Source organism: Vulpes lagopus, chromosome 19, assembly GCF_018345385.1.
Source record: "Vulpes lagopus strain Blue_001 chromosome 19, ASM1834538v1, whole genome shotgun sequence".
In the NCBI taxonomy this organism is placed as follows: domain Eukaryota; kingdom Metazoa; phylum Chordata; class Mammalia; order Carnivora; family Canidae; genus Vulpes; species Vulpes lagopus.
In genome coordinates this window covers 31,687,595-31,707,860 of record NC_054842.1, presented here as the reverse complement: position 1 = coordinate 31,707,860, position 20,266 = coordinate 31,687,595, and the positions used below count along the sequence as shown (strand labels likewise).

The following is a 20,266-nucleotide window of genomic DNA, read 5'->3' as shown; positions in this document are numbered from 1 at the left end:
GAGGAAACGATTGGTATAATAAAATGGGAGAAACAAGAAGATTTTGCATATGGGAGGTCTTATGAGCCCAGAAAACAGCTGTTATAATAATAAAGGGAAGGAGCTGAAGAGCTACTAGGTATTGAGACATTACATTTCAAGATTTTGGAGGTAGAGCTATTTACATATTGCTGCTGTCCGTAGAAATGGGTTGCTTTGGTATAGGTGGAGGTTGTTGGGAGTTGAGGATCGAAAGGCACATTGAAGGACAGGTTGAGAGTGCATTGGTCTCAAGGACATTGGAAACCTGCCATAGTAAGTCACAGAATAAGTATGTACAGAAGTTTTATAAACTAGTTCTAGAGTCCTCAATGAATGAGGTAGCTAAGATACTGAGAAGACTAGAGAGTGGCATAGTTTGATAGTGTATATCTGAAAGGAAACAGGACTTTTTTTAAAAAAAGATTTTATTTATTTGTTTATGAGAGACACAGAGAGAGAGGCAGAGACATAGGCAGAGGGAGAAGCAGGGTCCCTGGAGGTAGCCTGATGGGGGTGGAATCCATCCCAGATCCTGGGATCACGACCTGAGCCAAGGCAGACACTCAACCACTGAGCCACCCTCAGGTGCCCTGAAATAGGACTTTTAATAAGAATACTTAAGTAATCATCAGAAGTGGTTATAGAGATTCAGGGCAATACCCACTGAGGGGGGTAGAATGGGTCTTTCAAGGCTCTACAAGGCCAGCTATGCCTCAACGGGTGGAAGTTGGTGAAAGTTACAGTGGTATTGGGGGATGATAGTATAGAAAAGAGTCATTGAAGAGAAGGGGGGTTATGGATGGATGAACAGGGTAATAAGCATGCCAGCCAAGTTGAGGTCCAAATAGGCTTTAGAAGCTTGAGAAAGTTAGCAGTCCAGTCTTTGCTCAACCTTCTGTTGGAATATTGTAGAGAATTTGCTCTCGTGTCTTCAAAGAGAATGTTTTCTAGTCAGGAACCTTGGTTTCTGTCTAGAGTTTGAATTGGTAGAACTGGAGAGACCTTGAGCAATTTGGGAAGTACAGATGCCCCTAGGATGTTGGAAAGGGAATTGGCCATATCCCTCAGTCTCATCTTTTGAGAAGTAAGAACTCAGAGAATTTTTAGTAGGACTAAAATCACAAATTATTAAGGACTGCATGCATGGCTTGAGGATGTACTTGCTTTTTTGTTTTTTCTTTTCTGTGTTTATAGCTCGTTTTCATCTGGCTTTATAAGGAGTTGAATTTACAGAACCCCTAGACGTTTTTGATATTTTGAACTGTGTCTGGAAAACTTAAATATTTACACATTATTATTACTACTAGTAATAGCATCATAACTGTTATTTATTAGGAACAGAGTTCTTTATTTCCCTGAAAGATGTTTTAAGTTTAAATTCGGAAGATGTTGATTACTTAAGATTATTTTTTTCTACAACTTTCTATGTTAGTGCTGATTATATACTATGGTCTGCAAGCTTTTTGAGATTAGAAAAGAAAGGTAAAACCTATTGACTTTTTTCTTCCTCTTTTAAAAAATTCAGGTTACCTTTATATACAATGATATTGCAAATTTTTTTTATTTTTTATTTTATTTATTTCTTTTTTTTGTTTTTTGTTTTGTTTTGATATTGCAAATTTTAAATGTATAGTTGATTGGATTTTGAAAAACACATATACCTATGTATACACTGTCTCAGTTAGATATAGAACATTTTTATTATCGGAATAATAAAAAGTTCCTGTGCCTCTTTGCAGTCAATTCACCGATCTCTCCCACCCTCTTTCCCAGACTATATGGTTTGATTCTATCACCATATAGTCTTCCTGCTCAAGGATTTTATGTAAATGAAATTATATAGTATGTAATCTTTCATACATAACTTCTTTTGCTCGTGTAGTCTGTGAGATTCATCCCTTTTGTTACAAAGTCTCAACAGTTTCTTTTTATTGCTGAGTATTTTGTTGTATGAATATACCACAATTAGTTGTTCGTTCATCTGATGATAGACATTTGTATTATTTCCAGTTTCAGCTCTTCTGAATAAAAGTATTATCAACATTCACATACAGATTTTTTTGTGGACATATGTTTTCATTTCTTTTGGGTAATGACCTAGGAGTATAACTATGGGGTCATAGGCTATGTATATGTTAACTTTATATACAAAATTGCCAGTTTTGTAAAGTAATGTAACATTTTTACACTCCCAGCAATGTGTAAGAGATGCAAGTGCTCCAACATGTTTGCCAACCTCTAATAGTTCTTGTAGGTAGAAATGATACCTTGTTGTTGTTTTAATTTCTATTTCTCTGATGACTAAGGATGTTTAGTCCCTTTTCATATGCTTATTTTCCATTTTCATGTATTTTCTTATAAGATGTGTGTTCACATCTTTTGCCCAACTTATTTAATTGGATTATCTCTTTATTTTTAGTTTGTAGGCGATCTTTATCCTAGAAACAAGTCCTTTTTTTAAAGAAAGATGTGCTGTGAATATTTTCTCCTGGTTTTTGACTTGAATTTCATTTACTTAACAGTGTCTTTTAGGAACAGTTTTTAATTTTGATGATGACCAGTTCATCTATTTTTTTTTTTTTGTCTTTTGGTTTATGTTTTGTGTGACCAGTCTAAGAAATCTTTATTTATCCTAGATTGTGAAGATATTCATTACATATTCTTTTAGAAGTTTTATAATGTTGCCTTTTACATGTAGGTTTATAATTTATTGCAAATCAGTTTTTGTGTGATATGTAAGATAAGGGTGAAGATTCTTTTCCCCTTTACTTTTATCCAGTTGCCTTAGCATAACTTTAATTGAATTGCCTTGGTGCCTTTGTTGAAATTCCATTGACCCTATTTTTGCAGGTTTGTTTTTGGATTCTGCTCTCTTGATACATCTGTCTTTTTATCAGTACCACACTGTCTTGATTACTGTAGTTCTCAATTATGTTGTGAAATCAGGTAATGTGAGTCTTCCAACATTATTTTTTCTTTTTCAAGATAGTTTTGGCATTTAAATTTCATTTTAGAATTAATTTGTTTCTTCAGAAAACTCTTTTGGGATTTTGCCTAGGATTACTTTAAATCTGTAGATCAGTTTGAGAAACTTGACATCCTAAGAGTGTTGAGGCTTATTTAAAAGAATGATCTCTCTCCACTCATTTAGGTCACCTTTAATTTTTTCTTAGCCATGTTTGGTAGTTTTGTGTAGAGGTCTTATATCTTTAGATTTATTTCTAGGTACTGATATGTTTCGATGCTACAGTTTTGATTTTTAAATTTTATTTTCCAGTTGCTAATATATAGAAATACAGTGCATTTTCTTTTATATTGGCCTTGTATTCTGAGACTTTGCTAAAGTCATGAATTGGTTTTAGTAGTATTTTAGTAGATTTTATAGTGTTTTTTACACAAATAATCCTATCAGCTGTGAGTTTGAGTTCATCCACTCCAATTTTTATGCTTTTTTGTCTTGTCCTTATACGTTGGTTAGGACCTCTAATTCAAGGTTGAATAGAAGTGGTGGAAGTAGACATCCTTGCCTTGTTTCTGATCTTTTTTTTTTTTTTTTAATTTATTTATGATAGTCACAGAGAGAGAGAGAGAGAGAGAGACAGAGACAGAGACAGAGACATAGGCAGAGGGAGAAGCAGGCTCCATGCACCGGGAGCCCGACGTGGGATTCGATCCCGGGTCTCCAGGATTGCGCCCTGGGCCAAAGGCAGGCGCCAAACCGCTGCGCCACCCAGGGATCCCTGTTTCTGATCTTAGAAATAAGAATTTGATAATTCACCATTGAGTATGATGCTAACTGCAGGGTTTTTTTAAAAAATGTTTTATTTAAATTCAGTTTGCCAACATGTAGTATAACACCCAGTGCTCATCCCATCAAATGTCCTCCTTAGTGCCCATCTGAGGGGTTTTTTATAGATGCTCTTTACCAGACTGAGAAAGTTTATGTCCATTTCTAGTTTGTGGACAGTTTTTGTCATTAATTTTACCAAGTGCTTTTTCCACATCTACTGAGATGATCCAGGTTTTTATCTTTTATTCCTTTAAGGTGATGAATTAATGATTTTTTTGAATTGGTGATTTTTCAAAATTAACTTCTCATATACACTTAATCATGATGTAATTATCCTTTGTGTATATTGCTGGCTTCAGTTTGCTAATATTTTACAGAAAATTTTATGTATATGTTCATGAAGGATGTCAGTCTGTAATTTTCTTATGTTTCTGTCTGGTTTTAATATCAGTGTGATGCTGGCTTTATAAACTGAGTTAGGAAGTGTTTTCTTTGATTATTTTCTGAAAGTTTATGCAAGGTTGATATTATATCTTCCTTAAATGTTTGATAGAATTCATTTGGACCTGAGCTTTAGGGGGAGATTTTTATTATTTGGATTTTTAACTTCTTGTCAGTTTTGGTAAGTTGTGTTTTTTCAAGGATTTTTCTAAGTTATTGAATTTATTGTCATAAAGTTGTTCATACTAAGTTGTTTTTAACATCTGTAGGATTTGTAGCAAAGTTCCTCTTCATTCTTAATATTGGTAATTTTCTCTTTTTCTTAATCAGTCTTGCAAAGGATTTAATATTCATTTATCTTTTCAAATAATCATCTTTTGGCTTTATCCTTAACTTATAGTTAATTTCTTTATTATAACATTTGATGGAGAAGGTAGCCTTTATTATGTCTAGTTAGAATCCATTTTTAAAAAATGTGTATGGTCTGACTCATGATTAACATCGTGATTAATACCCTGATGGATATGGGTGTTAATCATATGGAGGGGCTACCAGTTGTGGGGCGTCCCAATTGGGTGGTGGTTGGCAGCAGGAGCGATGAGATAATTCATTCAAGGCAGGACAGAAGAGATAGAAGTTTATTGAATACATGCAAGGGGACAGTGAGGGTCATGACAGCAGAACTGAAACTGTCTGCCAGGAGGCAGTGGTGAAGGGCCACTGTGATGAGGGCAGAGGGAAGAAATGTAGGGACATAAAGAATTTCCCTTTTTGATAATCTGAGGAACTGTACTGTTCCTGTTTGTAATTGGTCAGTTAGGGCCTATGTCTATTTTGAGGTAGGTCGCTTAATAAGCCTGTGTACTTGGAGCTAAGTGGTCTCTGTGGGCCCTTTTCCTTGCTTAAGTTTCCATTGCTCAAACCTGCTGCTTAAAAGAGCCTCGATAACCCCCTTGTTTCCTGTCCCATAATTATATTTTTTAAAGAATATCATAACAAAAGTAACATTAGTTCGCACCTCAGGTGAGGTAGAGACTACACCAGGTGGAGTTGTCAAGAAAGGAAACTATTTTTGCAGCAAATAAGGAGATCACGGGGAATAACTTCTAAAGCAGTGACTCCCCAAGCAAGGGTGAATGGTTCCTTTTATTTTGGGTTAGGATGAATATTCAGAAAGGGCAGCTTTGTCATCACCTTGTGGAGGTGAGCTTAAAATTGTGCCTGCACCTTAAGGAAACCTGCGTATACACACGTTGCCTGTCTTGTTAATGAGGCTCGTGCCCATCCTGGGGTGAATTTTTAGCATTATAATGAGGTAAAAGTAACTGTCCCTTCATGGCCACCTCTACCGATCTCTGCTGGTGTGAATTGGGGTTAAGCTCAACCTGGTCTGGGTGGTTTGGGCCTGCCAGAGCTTCCTTTGGGCAGTCATTTTTGCTTGAGGGGTAGTTTTGGTTTCCATCATGGGATGCTGTGCCCATGGCATTCTTTGCCTGAGTTAGAAGCTGGAATGAAGAGCTTAAAAATGTGGGAAAAGGTGGGCAGTAGAGGTTAGGCTTTGGGAGTCCAGCTGGGGACAGAATAGCCACTCTAGATTTTTATGTTTTCTGAAATGATATTAGTCTCCAACTATGATTATGGATTTGTCTCTTTATTATTGATTTTTCCTGTTGTTTTTTGCTTTCTATATTTGAGATTCTTTTGTTAGTTACACAACTGTAGCATTCTGTGTTTTTTTTTTTTTTTACTAATGCCTTTAATATAAAATCTTTTTACCTTGTTCTAGTTTATCTCATGTCAACATTGCTCATCTACTTTGTTTTTCTTCCTTTTTAAAAATTTTGTTCCAGGTGTACTTCTTGTAAACAGCATCAGTCTCGACTAGAGTAAGACGTGACTTTTTTTTTATATAAGCACGTTTAAGCAGTTTACAATTATTGTGATTGCTGATGTTTTCTTTGTTCCCAGCTTTCTTGTTGCATTCCCCACCCCACCCTTTCTCTCACCTTCTTAATTTTGTTTTCCTTTTCCCCTGTCTCCAATACCACCAGTCCTCCCTCCCCATGTCTGCAGCGCTACCTGTCCTGCCAGCAGGGAGGGTCTTTTGTAGAAAACCCCTGAGTTTGTCCCATTGCATTTGGTACCTCTATACTAAAGCAGTGCCACCCAAAAAGTGCAGCTTTCCCCTAGGTAAGCCTCAAATCTCATTTCTGAATTAATGATTTTAGATTCAGTTGAGAAATGAGAAAATTAATTTTACGGGAGAAATGCCTGTAACAGAGTTATTTGTTTCTATATCTTAGGAGGTGTAAGATCTCCATCTTGACCTCTGCATACCGCAGGTTTTCAGGCTCATGGTATAGACTCAGTAAATAGGAGATTGGTATTTTGATTGGTTCAGCCTGTACCCTTTCCTTTTTTTTTTTTTTAATTTTTATTTATTTATGATAGTCAAAGAGAGAGAGAGAGAGGCAGAGACACAGGCAGAGGGAGAAGCAGGCTCCATGCACCGGGAGCCCGATGTGGGATTCGATCCCGGGTCTCCAGGATCGCGCCCTGGGCCAAAGGCAGGCGCCAAACCGCTGCGCCACCCAGGGATCCCTGTACCCTTTCCTTTCAATGTGTGGAATATATATGTTACGCATTACTAGAGGGACACCTAGATACACCTTTAAATACCAGCAAATCAGTTGAAAGAAAGAAAGTAATTCTACTTTTATTCATTCAGTTCTTTTGGATTATCCTGGAGAAAGCCTCCATTTGATTCTTATATCAAATACAGGTAGGACGAAAGGGAATGACAGAATTAAAGAACATGGTATGTTTTGGAGGTTGGATGTGGCCTTAATAGAAAAGGTATGGGAGTGAATGAAATTTGGAAATTGCTTCTCTAGCACTTCTTAGGTGTCTGGTTATTTCTGCTTTATCTGCAGAACTGACTTGTTTAACATATGTTTACTGAGCATCAGCAGAGAATTGTCCTGAGAATATGGGGAAAGAACATGTGTTGATGTGGCAACTAGTGTGAGTGTATGATAGTAAATGCTGTCGGAGTGGCCAGGATGTACTTGCCTATGAGGCAAAGGAGAGATCATCTCTGGCCTTGGGTCAGACTAATATTTTCACGAAACTACATGTCTTTCTCCCTTTTATTTTGAACCTCTCTTTCTAAATCTATGTCAGTTTTGGGGGAAGAAGGGGCTCTTGTTTATAGGTATTACTCTGAGAAGGACTGTATCTGAAAGGAGAAGTCACATTGCTCCTCAGAAGACAGAGTGGCTCCCAGAGTTCTAGATCTAGCATACCTGTGTTTAGCTGGATAACTAAATTGTTTAGAATCCCAAGTTCTTCATCTTTATTGATGATGGTGAAACCCACTGTCCTACCTGATTCATTAGATAGCATATGTGAGAGACATTTGTGATGTACTTTCGTACATCCTATTTTCACTCTCCATTTGTATTTGAAATATTGGTGGTTAATGATTTTGAGTGCATTTTAGATATTTAATTCTTTTTTTCTCTTTTTTTCCCCCTAGGTCTTGATGCAGAACTTTATTATGTGAGAAATGACCTTATTAGTCACTACGCTCTATCCTTTAACCTGTTAGTACCCAGTGAGACAAATTTCCTGCACTTCACTTGGCATGCAAAGTCTAAGGTAAGAGAGTGGTTAACCAAAGATGCCAAGACAGAACCACTCAGGCCCTCTACCTGAGGGACGGTCTGCCCTCTGTACAAAAGGGTCTGTGGCTGGCGGGTTGTAGCAGTACTGGGTCTTTTCAGATTTATATTTTAAGTCTTTAGCCTATTCTGTTAGACTTTCTCAAGTCCTTTAAAATGAAGGTAGCCATCATTTATTTATGTGACTAGCTAATGACAGAACACTTACATCCTTTAAGGCTTTTCAGGCAAGGTTGCAGATCTGGTTTGAAGAGGGAACAGTTGGATCTGCTAATGACTGCTGTTACTCTGAACTGATAGGAGTGGTGGATGGGAAAATTGGTGAGATAGGTGTTTGGGGCATGTTTGATGTAATGGATATAGTTTTGCCATTTCTGGAGAAATGGTAAAAGTGAGATACATCAGACACACAACACCCATGTGTGCTGTGGCTAAGCTCCTTTAACGGTAAGGAGCCTTCTGTCTGGCTACTTACTGATGAATTCTTCACACTTTCTCTGACTGACTGAACTCCATGAACATGGTAAGTTTTCTCACAAAGAGTGGGAGCCTGAGGGTAGAGCCCACCTCCTCCAGTCAACTTTAATTTCTTTTATTATCATTATATATAAACTGAAGAGGATTTTATTTGGGAAATAAAAATAGTTTTAATACTAAAATCTCTTCTAGAGTTTTTTTTAAGTATTGTAAATTGTTGTCTGTCCTGATATTTGTTGCAAGTCATTTAAATTTGATGGCTTTAATATAGATTTTTTTTTAACTTTATTTATTCATGAGAGACACAGAGAGAGAGAGGCAGAGACACGGGCAGAGGGAGAAGCAGGCTCCATGCAGGGAGCCCGACGTGGGACTCGATCCCGGGTCTCCAGGATCAGAGTGAAGGCGGCACAAAACCGCTGAGCCACCCGGGCTGCCCCTAGATCATTTTATCTACTTAGAAAACAGTAATGAGTATTAGGAAACTTCAAGTATTCATAGATTTACTTTAAAAACTGTTGAGACTTTGTTTAGGTCTACACCCCAAAATAATCATTGTTTATAGTTTGGTATACTTCAAACTCAGTTTTTTTTTTTTTATGTTTTAAACAAAAAAGGGGAATTTATTCCCCTTACCTATTACTGTTTCCTGGCATCTTTCCATGTCTCTACTTATATATCTAACTTATTCTCTTTAATGGCAATATAGTATGATACTGTATGGATGTATGATTATTTCTTAAGTGCCTCATTGACACATGAATTTTTGATAGCATTTCACTATTTCAAACAATGCATCCTTTTATTGTTAGAGATAGTTTTCTTCACTTCATCTGGTAGGCAAGATCCATGGTACAGGAATAGCAAAAACAATTGGTAGTTCATATTTGTTGCTGTTTTTAACTTTGTTATTGATGAATATAGAAATGTAGAAATATATGTGTGCATATGTGTACTTGGGTGTGTGTACATTGAGAAGTTTTTGTGCACTTGTGGCATTATTTTTGAATCATAAGTTATCGCCAAGTTGTGAAATGGCAGAGTCAGAGTGTGAATGTTTAAAATTTTGGTTGGACATTGCCAAATTATTTCTCCCTTCCTCTTCCAAGATGGTGCCAATGAACTAACATTCCTTACCAACCAAGTGAATAGGAGTGCTTATTTCTTCAATTCACTACTTAACACAAAATATTTTAAGTATAGTTGTTTGCTAACCAGATGAGTAAAAATGATTATGTAACTGTACATATTTTCATATTATTACGGTTGACCCTTGAGTAATGTGAGGGTTATGGGGCATGCATGTCCCCCTGCAGTTGAAAATCCATTTATAACTTTTGACTCCCTCAAAGTATAATTACTGATTGTCAATTTTTTTTATTAAAGATTTATTTATTCATGAGACACACAGAGAGAGAGAGAGAGAGAGAGAGGCAGAGACACAGGCAGAGGTAGAAGCAGGCTCCCTGCAGGGAACCCGATGTGGGACTCGATCCAGATTCCAGGATCATGCCCCTGAGCCGAAGGCAGAGGCCCAACCCCTGAGCCACCCAGGTATCCCACTAATGGTCAATTAATGCATATTTTATGGGTTATATATATTATATGCTGTAATTCTTACACTAAAGTAAGCTAGAGAAAAGAAAAATCATAAGGAAGAGAAAGAAAATCCATTATAGTATATACAGTATGTACAGTATTACGCTATAAAAAAATTCATGTAAGTGGTCTTGTTCAGTTCAAAAACCATGTTGTTCAAGGATCAGCTATATATATATATATATATATATATATATATATACACTGAAACATACATTTAGAGTGTATATATACTATAGCTATATATATATAGCTTCATATATATGTATATATATGAATGTATATATACTGTAGAATGTATATATATAGAATGTATATATACTATAGCTATATATATATAGCTTCAGTATATATATATATATATATATATATATATACTGAAGCATACATTTAGAGAAACATTATATACACATATACAAACAGGCATTAAAATAGAGCTACAGTAGTGCAATTAAAGTTGACTTAGCTTGGATTCTGGGTAAAACATATATGCCTTGTCATCTGGAGCACTTTGACTATCCAACATTGTTACCTTGGGGTATCCAGATATGGGGCTGCTTTTTTAGTGGTGGATTATCTCTTTAGGGTAAAAACTGCAAAACAGAGGTCAAGAAAGAAAATTCATGTGAAATAATTAAGAACATTTAAGAACATTGGCCACAGGTAAAAGAACATTTACCAACCTTCACTTGGTTGGTAAGGAATAATGGCAACATTATTCCCAAAGTAAATGGTAGAAATAATTCAGAAAAGGTTCATATGAGACATTTTCATCTGAGGTTCATCAGTATCAGTGAGTAGGACCTGAACTCTTCAAGGAAACTATGCTAACACATTTTTCAGTATTCTTACATAATATTATATGACCTTACTACTTAGGGATCAGAGTAACTTTTAATTTTGATATAATTTCAAATGTAAAGAAAAATTATAGTAGTACAGAGAATTCTCCTACATCCTTCGTCCAGATTCACTGGTTGTTATTAGTTTTCTTCCTGTGCTTGCTCTATCATTCATTCTTTCTCCCCACCCTCATGCATGCACACTTTTTTCTTGAACTATATGAAAGTGAATTGCAAGCATCCTGTCCCTTTAGCCTTAAATACATCAATATATATTTTCTAAGAATAAGGGGGCATTCTTTACATAATCAGAGTACAATCATCAAAATGAAGAAACTTAACATTTATACAATACTATTATCTAATGTACAGGACTCACATTTCATCAGTTATCCTGATAATGATCTTTATAGTTCTTTTTTTCATCTGATTTAGAATCATGCATGCAGTTGGTTGATGAAACTTTAGTCCTCTGTTAATCTGGAACATTTCTTTGGCCTTTCTTTGTGTGTCTTGACCTTGACATTTTTAAAATGTCAGTTTTTTTGTAGAATGTTCCTCAATTTGAGTTGTCTGAGGTTTCCTCATGATTAGCTCAGGAACGTCTCCTTCCTAGTAACACCCAAAAATACTGTCCTTCAGAGTGCACATGCTGTTAACTTGTCCCATTATGATCACTCAGTTCACTAAGTTTCTCCACTGTAAAGCATTCTTCTTTCTAATGAATAAGAAATTGTGGGGAGATTTTGTGAATTATATTTTCAAAATACCATTCTTTATCATGCTTTCAACTACTAGTTTTTGCCTCTATGTTTAGAATTAGTTCTCACTTTTTAGCCAGTGCTGTCAAAGAGAATCAATCGTATGTTCCCTCTCATTGGAAGAGGTCATATCTACATTGGCTAAATATTTGGTGGGCATGTTGTAGAGGGAATGGGAATTTAAGCATTTGTGGAGTAATTGGTCTTTCATTTTAAGTTCCCTTGCAACTCTGAGTGTTTCTGTGAACATCTTTCAGGCAGAGAAGCTTCTTATGTTCTCCAAAAAATTGATAATCTTTTGTAACTTTTCCTACTTTTAATGTTGACAAATATAAAAACAATACATGTATTTTGAGGTAGTGAAAAATCTAATGAAATAGTAGAGAATCTTCTGTAGTACTCTACTGACCTTGAATAAGGTATGATTATGTCTGGGCTCAGAAAAAATAATGATATATCATGAAAATGGTTCTTGGGCATGTATATGGGTAGGATCTGTGAATAAAAAGGCAGTGTGGCATGTGGCAGTTAGAACTGAACAGAATTAAACCTTCTCTTAAAATACATTCCCTTTACCCTCTTACACTGTTGGTGGGAATGTGAACTGGTGCAGCCACTCTGGAAAACTGTGTGGAGGTTCCTCAAAGAGTTAAAAATAGACCTGCCCTACGACCCAGCAATTGCACTGCTGGGGATTTACCCCAAAGATTCAGATGCAATGAAACGCCGGGACACCTGCACCCTGATGTTTCTAGCAGCAATGTCCACAATTGCCAAACTGGAAGGAGCCTTGGTGTCCATCGAAAGATGAATGGATAAAGAAGATGTGGTTTATGTATACAATGGAATATTACTCAGCCATTAGAAATGACAAATACCCACCATTTGCTTCGACGCAGATGGAACTGGAGGGTATTATGCTGAGTGCAGTAAGTCAATCGGAGGACAGTGTATGTTCTCATTCATTTGGGGAATATAAATAATAGTGAAAGGGAATATAAAGGAAGGGAGAAGAAATGTGTGGGAAATATCAGGAAGGGAGACAGAACATAAAGACTCCTAACTCTGGGAAATGAACTAGGGGTGGTGGAAGGGGAGGAGGGCGGGGGGTGGGGGGGAATGGGTGACGGGCACTGAGGGGGACACTTGACGGGATGAGCACTGGGTGTTATTCTGTATGTTGGTAAATTGAACACCAATAAAAATTAATTTATTAAAAAAATACATTCCCTTTTAAAATATACATACATCGGATGTTTTTATTTGGAGTGAGTTTCAGGGATCTGATATTGCTGATAATGGATATCTGAGGAATTTTAGGAGCCTGTCACAGGAGGAAATTGGAGTGGAGGAGAGTAGAGAGTAAAGGGTTCAGATAAATATATACATTTGAATGGGAAGCAGCACTGGCCTGGGCACATGTTGGGTCAAGAGGAGCCCTGCTATTGCTCTAGGTCCTTCCATATTCTTCATGAATAATTTCTGAATTACTTCAGTGGCAGGTTTTAAATACCATCATTATTGCACATTTGAGCTACCATTGCTAGTATGATATTCCTGGTGAGGTAGAAAGAAGTTCTCTGACTTGTTGGAGGGCATCACCACTATTACACATCTAGGCCAGAATCCTAGAAGGGCCCCTGTACTTCTCCTACATTTGCCAAGTCTAGTTGATTGTCTCTCATAATTATATTTTGAGTTCATCTTCTACCTCTCTCTGGACATAATATGCCATCTGTAGTTTAAGCCTTAGTTTTTTCTTAACTAGATATGGAAATAGTTTTATAACTGGTCTCCTTGCCTCGGGACTAACTCCTTGCTGCACTGCTGCCCCACCTCACCGCTTAATCTCTGCTCCCAAAAACTGCTCTAGGGCTCTCAGTTGCTACCAGAATAAATTTCTGATTTCTTAGGAAGTCTTTATGATCTTGTCTCTGCCTTTCTTTTCTACTTTCTCTTCAGCTAGTTGTTTAGTCTTGTTTTGTTTGACAATTTTTTGAATGCCCTGGACTCTGTTACATTGCTGCTATTTGCAGTGCTAGAAATGCCCTTTCCCCATTGACTCCTGTTCATCTTATAAATCTCAAACCTGGTATCACCTCTCTTTTGGCTGTGCCAGGTGTTCCTTTCTGTATCTGTGGCACCCTTCTCTTTTCTCCCTCATCACCATTGTCATACTCTTAAGAATATCATATGGTTGATCTTCCTTTCTATCTCCCTCTTAGATGCAAAGCCTTTCAAAGGAAGGAACTCCTTTTCGTCTTTGTGTTCCCTGTGCCTGGTATATAGCACAGTGTACTATACCAGATACCTGGTACTTAGTTATAGGTGCTCTTTTACTGACTACAGAAGAGATGCACAGGTGGAAGCCACAGGGCACAGCTCAACATACAGGGATCTTCTGAGTGGTTAGAGCTCTTTAAATTTGGAATGTGGTGAACTTCCTGTTTCTAGAAGTGTGAAACACAAGTTGGGTACACTTGACACTAGTTGTCCACGTGGGATTTGTCAGGTATTTCACCGTGAATAAACTTATAAATTGGCAGAAATGAATGGGATTCATAGCTAAACTAATTTCACAAGTTCATCTGTAATAGGATTTAGAATTAGGGGAAAGTAATCATCTTCTATCTTAAAAGGTTTTACAATAAAAAACTAAGGAATATGTTTGTGTTAATCCAGTTTCAGGCTTTGGCTACCATTGCAACCCCTAATTCCAGTATTAGGTTATAATCTCTTTGGTAATTGTAGCACAGTTGAGTAATTGAATTTTGCTTATTTTAAAAATTAATCTTTTGAGCATTCAACATATGCATACGGTACAACACTCAAAAGGCATAAGGGATATACAGTGAAAAATAAGTCCCCTATACTTTCCTAGTACCATCCCCAATCAATCTAGACACTGAGTTGCCCTTCCAATGGCAACCACTGTTACTTGATTCCTGTCTCCCATTCTAAAGCTAGTCTGTACATGGATAAGCATCTCTCTCTGTGTGTGTGTATGTGTGTGTGTGTGTGTGTGTGTGTATTTTAACAAGTAATATACTGCATACTTTGTGCAGTTTGCAGAGCACTGAATATATATTGGTAAAGGGTTTATAGAGTTGAATGCTTTCTCTTTCAAATCACTGAAAAATACATTATATGGTTGCAGTTTGGTTTACTGATCAGTTATTATGAGGGGAAAAAAAAATAAGATCCAGATTTGGGAAGGGACTTGCTCAAGGTAATAGTAGAAGCAGAAGACATAGGTGGTAGAGGTGACTTGAAATGGGAAAGTCACACAAGGGGGCAAGAGAGACCTGGCTTCTTTACCTGAGAAGACACAGGATTCTTCACCTGATCATTTTGGCTCTAGGATGCAGTCATGAACTTTCTGGAGGAAGGCCACAGCTCCTAAGCTCTAACTATTTATCAGAAATTCTCAGTTCTTACTTTTTTAAGGTATGCCAGGAGGTAAATAAAATGTTTGCTTCCAGAGATCTCCAGGCTCTCCTTGATATGCCCATTCACACTGTACATATTTTAACATTGGTTTTCACGTATCAAAGCTTTTTGCTAATAGTGCTGTTTGTCAGTGTTTACTTGGTTGTTTTGTCTTGCCAAATAGACTGTGATCTTCTCAGAAGTGAAGCTGTATCTTATTCTTGACATCTGTTGAGTAGTAGTTAAATACCATTGGTTAATTGCATTTCCAGGTGGGATGAGAACTCTGGTATTTCTTTTCTTTCACAAGACCACATGGTCAGAAAAGCAAAAACTGCTGGGTGGTTTTAACAAAGAATTAGTTTCTTCTATATTCCAGAACATTCTCTGATATCTGGGGGAAAAGCATGCCACTGCATCTGTTAAATGTCAGTAGATATTTTAGATAGCTGGAAGGCAAAAATATACCAGAGTGTAGCAGAATACTCCCCCAACTCCCATCCACTCTGTAGCTGTTCTCTGGTTTCAGGAATTCTTCATCATGTCAGGAGGGTCTCCAGGGAACTTGTCCAGAGTTCCTACAGTATCTCCTGCAGAGTGGGATTTCCGTGAAGAAGGCAGCACTTTTGGTAAATTCAGAGAAATTAAAAGACTGTACGGCTGTAGGAAAATGTATTCACTTTAAATCTGTACTGTGTTCCAGAAGGAAATGGCTTTACTCATCAGCTGCCTATTTGGAATTGCCATTTGTTTCCAAGTAAGGGAAGATTACCAAAAATGTTTATTTTTTAGCTTATTCAAATATTTATATTTTCTCTAGCTTCTTTTCTGAAATATTTTGGCTTACTCTTTTCTGATAAACAACTGCTGTTCAGATTTCCTTTGTTCCATTAGGTTGTGAATGTTAGCTTTAGAACAGATCTGTTTTTTCAAAGGATCATGGGCAAGTGAGACTCCACATAGATCGATACATGGCAGAGTAAAGAAAATTGTACTGTGACAATTGGCAGTTTGTTCTCTGACCCCCAAAACTACAATTTAAAAATTAATATTCTAAGAATTTCAGAGAGAGAAGAGAATGTCTTGTGAACATCTCGCATGTTTAGATAGTCCCTCAGAAAGGGAGCCAGCAAAGGGCAGGCTTCTTTCTGTACTTTCATACTCCTTATTCCTCTAGGCTGATTTTCTAGTCAAAGGGTCAGCCTTCTCAAACCTCCTACCCAGCCCCTTCACCGCCTCTCTCCAGCTCCATTTATAAGCTCATTTCCCCCCCCCCCCCCTTTGCCTCTCTGAGATACTTGGGTGCTCGTCTTGTCCCCTGCCTTCTGCATTGCAGTTAAGGCTTTTGACCCCATTTGCCATTCTCTGCTTTCCTAGAAATTCTGGTCTCTGGTTAGCTATGCGTCTGCTTACAATAACTGAGACCTAGAATAAAAGAGCCAACAGGTGTGGGGAAACATACATTTGTCTTTGAATCTGTTAAGTTTTGAGAGCTGTAAGATTTATAATATACATATGTTTAGTAGGTAATTTGGCATATGGGAGAGATTGAAGGCATAGGAGAGTGAGACCAGTGAATGATAAGAGATCCCATTGGTGGTGAAAATGGGCTAGAACCTTGTATACTAGGAGAAGAGGATATCTTTCCTTGGGACCGTAGTACAGAGGTTAAGTGCTCTAACATCTGAAAACAATGACTTCAAAATGGGGTTCCTGTGTGCTAGCAGAAGAAGATGAGGACATTGTCTGAAGAGCGAGGAAGTGGGGAGGGCAGCAGATGGTGATGTCCTGTGACATTTGGAATGAGTAGACTAGGGAGGGAGAGGAATCTGTGAGGAAAGGCTTGCTGACATCATTAAGGGCCTATCTACCCTGAGCCTGGAGGTCATCTTTGTGTAGAAGCACCCTTCTCTCCAGGGATGTGATTTCCTCCAGCAGTGCTGAGCAGCAGTAGAATGAGAGGTTAGGGTGCTGTTATGGCCCCTTGAGGGTATGGAGGGGAGTGAACCAATTGAGGGTACCAATATGACTGTCAGTAACATAGTCATCTCTGGGGCACAGGCTCTGGGAAAGTGAAACCAAGTCACAGAACTGGTTTTGTAGGAATCAGAGTTAGTGATGGGATCTTTGATAGGGTAGGATTTGTGCATTTGTTTTGGTTTTGGCCTAATTCTTTATCATGTAGCAATACTGAATACTTAATATTGAAGCTACCAGGAAGATGGCATGAGACAAAGTGAGCCAAGGGCCAAGGCCTCTGCAAAGTTTTTGTCTGTTGTTGATGTTGATGGTATGAGAAACAGCCATCGTGAGCTTCGGGTATAGGGGATTTTGCACAAGGGAGGAATGTCTAGGGAGGACCTAATGATCCTAAAAGCATGCTGACCCTGCTGCCTAGGCCCTGGGGGTTAGGTATTGTAAGAACTGACTGATAGGCAGGGGAAGAGATGACTTCTGAGGAAAGCCAGGTTGCAGGAGAAGGTGGGGAAGACAGTTGTGAAAAGCCTAAGTATGCAGTAGGCTGTTTAGAATAGTGGGGGTCCCAAGATGGGGAACAGAACAGAGGGCTGCAGCAATGTCCTTAGCACAGCACAGGAAGCTTGTGTCAGAATCTCTAGGGTCAGTAGTTAGCTGGTGCTTATGGGGAAATGCAGTGGGGCAGTAGGGTAGTTATTCTGGAATGATGCCACCGGGGTCTGTGTTTACCAGGGGCCCTGTGCCAGACTGACAGATGTGTTGTATTAAGTATCCTATTTGATCCTTATAATGTGTTGTGTTAGCCTCATTTTTCAAAAACTGAAACTCAGAAAAGTTAATAATTTACCTAAGGATCACAGTCTCATGGTTCCAGTTCTTTCTTTCTTTCTTTCTTTCTTTCTTTCTTTCTTTCTTTCTTTCTTTCTTTCTCTTTCTCTCTTTCTCTCTTTCTCTCTCTCTTTCTTTTTCTTTCCTTCCTTCCTTCTTTCTTTTCTTTCTTTTCTCTTTTCTCTCTTTTCTCCCTTTCCTTTCCTTTTTTTCTCTCTTTTCTCCCTTTCCTTTCCTTTCCTTTCCTTTCCTTTCCTTTCCTTTCCTTTCCTTTCCTTCCTTTCCTTTCCTTTCCTTTCCTTTCCTTTCCTTTCCTTTCCTTTCCTTTCCTTTCCTTTCCTTTCCTTTATTCATGAGAGACACAGAGAGAGAGGCAGAGACATAGGCAGCGGGAGAAGCAGGCACCCTGCAGGAGCCTGATGCGGAACTCGATCCCGGGATTCCAGGATCACGCCCTGAGCCAGAGGCAGATGCCCAACTGCTGAGCCACTCAGACGTCCCCTTGCTTAATTTCTTTTGTGCACTTGCCCTTCGTGTATTGTCCTGTTCAAAGATAGTATGGATATAGGAATCTAGCTAATGTATTCTCTTAGTCAATGAGTATGGCTGCTTGCTCCTTGGCCCACACTTAGCCAGGCTGCTCTAGCACCCCCTGGTGGCATTGACAGTATTGCAGCATGCTAAGGTAAGTGATCACTGACAAGCCCAAAAGTACCACTAAGTCAGTGATATGCAGCAGCAAAAACATTTTCTTTGTCATGAACATAGCACTTACCAGATACAGACTTTAACAGTTGTTTGTATATGTATCTAACTGTGAAGTAATACTATGACATTTGTATACCCCTAACAGTGTTCAGGGACATTCGAGTATGAAAGTGTGAAGAGAGATCCATAGGGGGAGTTAAATTCATTGGCATGAATACTTACCATGGGTAGACAGACACCCTTTGCCCCAGACAGTCCCTTTTCTCATAAGCTAGGATGATACTCTCTTCCTGTTTACTTTAATCTTTATTACGTCCCATTTCATTGGCTTTTTTCATTAGCATACAAACACATTATAATACCTCCCATTGAAGAAAGAAAGAAAAGCCTCAGAATCTGTCTCATCCTCCCTCCAACCTGGCTCCATTTTTCCTAGTTAAGTTTCTTAAAGAATGGTTTCCTAAACCTCTTTTCTACCCCTCTTTTCCCATCCCACTGCCCCCTTGGCTTCCTCCGATTCTGGCTCTTCACCAAAACCACCCTTGTGACCACTAGATGGGAGAGAAGTACCATTTTTATCAAGACCCCAGCAGGCTATACAAAGAGTGATATGAAATATAAAGCTTCATTAAAGGTCTTGAAGGTGGCAACTATTCCAAATATCAGCTTTTGTTTTACAGTTTGAGCTATTTCTTCCATGACCATCAGTCTAACGATAGGGCTGTATTTATTGATGCTGGTTGGTTATGTTAAGCCACCTATGTAGGCCAGGTATTGATAGTTAATATTGCTGTTGATAGTTAATATTGGTGTTCTAGTGATATCTTTGTAATCACCTCTTTTTCTTTCTGGATTCTTAATTACTTGAGAAGTAGATTCAGAAATTAGATGGGTTTCCAAACATAAACTTTATGATGAAAGCTGGGCTAGAGTCATTCTATGAGAAATTTGTGCTTTGTAATCTGCTTATGGAGTGAGTGGATCTGTAGATCAGATTTTCATCCACTAGCCACATGGAAGCCCTCATACCTGGCATTTATCAATCAGAGAAGACATTGGTGACTAGTCAGTGGTCTGTAAATTACACATGTCAACAACTTGGCTCTTCATATCTATCTCTCCAGGGCCTGTCAGTGGCTGTGTAGTTCTCAGCAAGATTTCTGAATCTTAGAATACAGGTTTTACAGGAGAGTGGTGGTACTGTTCCGGACATGAAATAGAGAGTGGTTTACTGAGTTGAATTTTTATCCAGTTGAAATTCCTAGGACCGTTTCTAGCAATTTGGATTTTGTTATAGGTAGATTATTTGTACATATGAAAGGCTCATGCATTTACTAGTTAATGAGCTAATCAGTGAAGTCAGACTGTGTCCTTTCTGTTATCACAGATTCAGTTTGTTTATGTCTATATTTTACAGGTTGAATATAAGCTGGGATTCCAAGTAGACAATTTTGTGGCTATGGACATGCCCCAGGTCAACATTTCTGCTCAGGGGGAAGTTCCACGCACTTTATCAGGTGAGTCTGAAAGAATTAACATTCTATTTTCAGTTGTGTTCCCCATGTCCAAAAAAGAATAGTTTATTTTATTTTTAAAAAAATTTTTTTATTGGAGTTCAATTTGTCAACATATAGCATAATACCCAGTGCTCATCCCACCAGGCGCCCCCCTTAGTGCCCATCACCCAGTCACCCAAACCCCCTGCCTACC

The 20,266-nt window shown here is 38.1% G+C and overlaps 1 protein-coding gene across 2 annotated transcripts in view; it reads left to right on the top strand.

Moving 5' to 3' along the window:
- RYK (receptor like tyrosine kinase) overlaps window positions 1-20,266 on the top strand; it is an 86,694-nt gene that overhangs the window by 23,676 nt on the left and 42,752 nt on the right. For both annotated transcript variants that reach the window (XM_041734375.1, XM_041734374.1), the window contains exons 2-3: window positions 7,791-7,912; window positions 19,974-20,073. In XM_041734375.1, coding sequence (XP_041590309.1) covers window positions 7,791-7,912; window positions 19,974-20,073 — 222 coding nt within the window. The remainder of the gene's footprint in view (window positions 1-7,790; window positions 7,913-19,973; window positions 20,074-20,266) is intronic.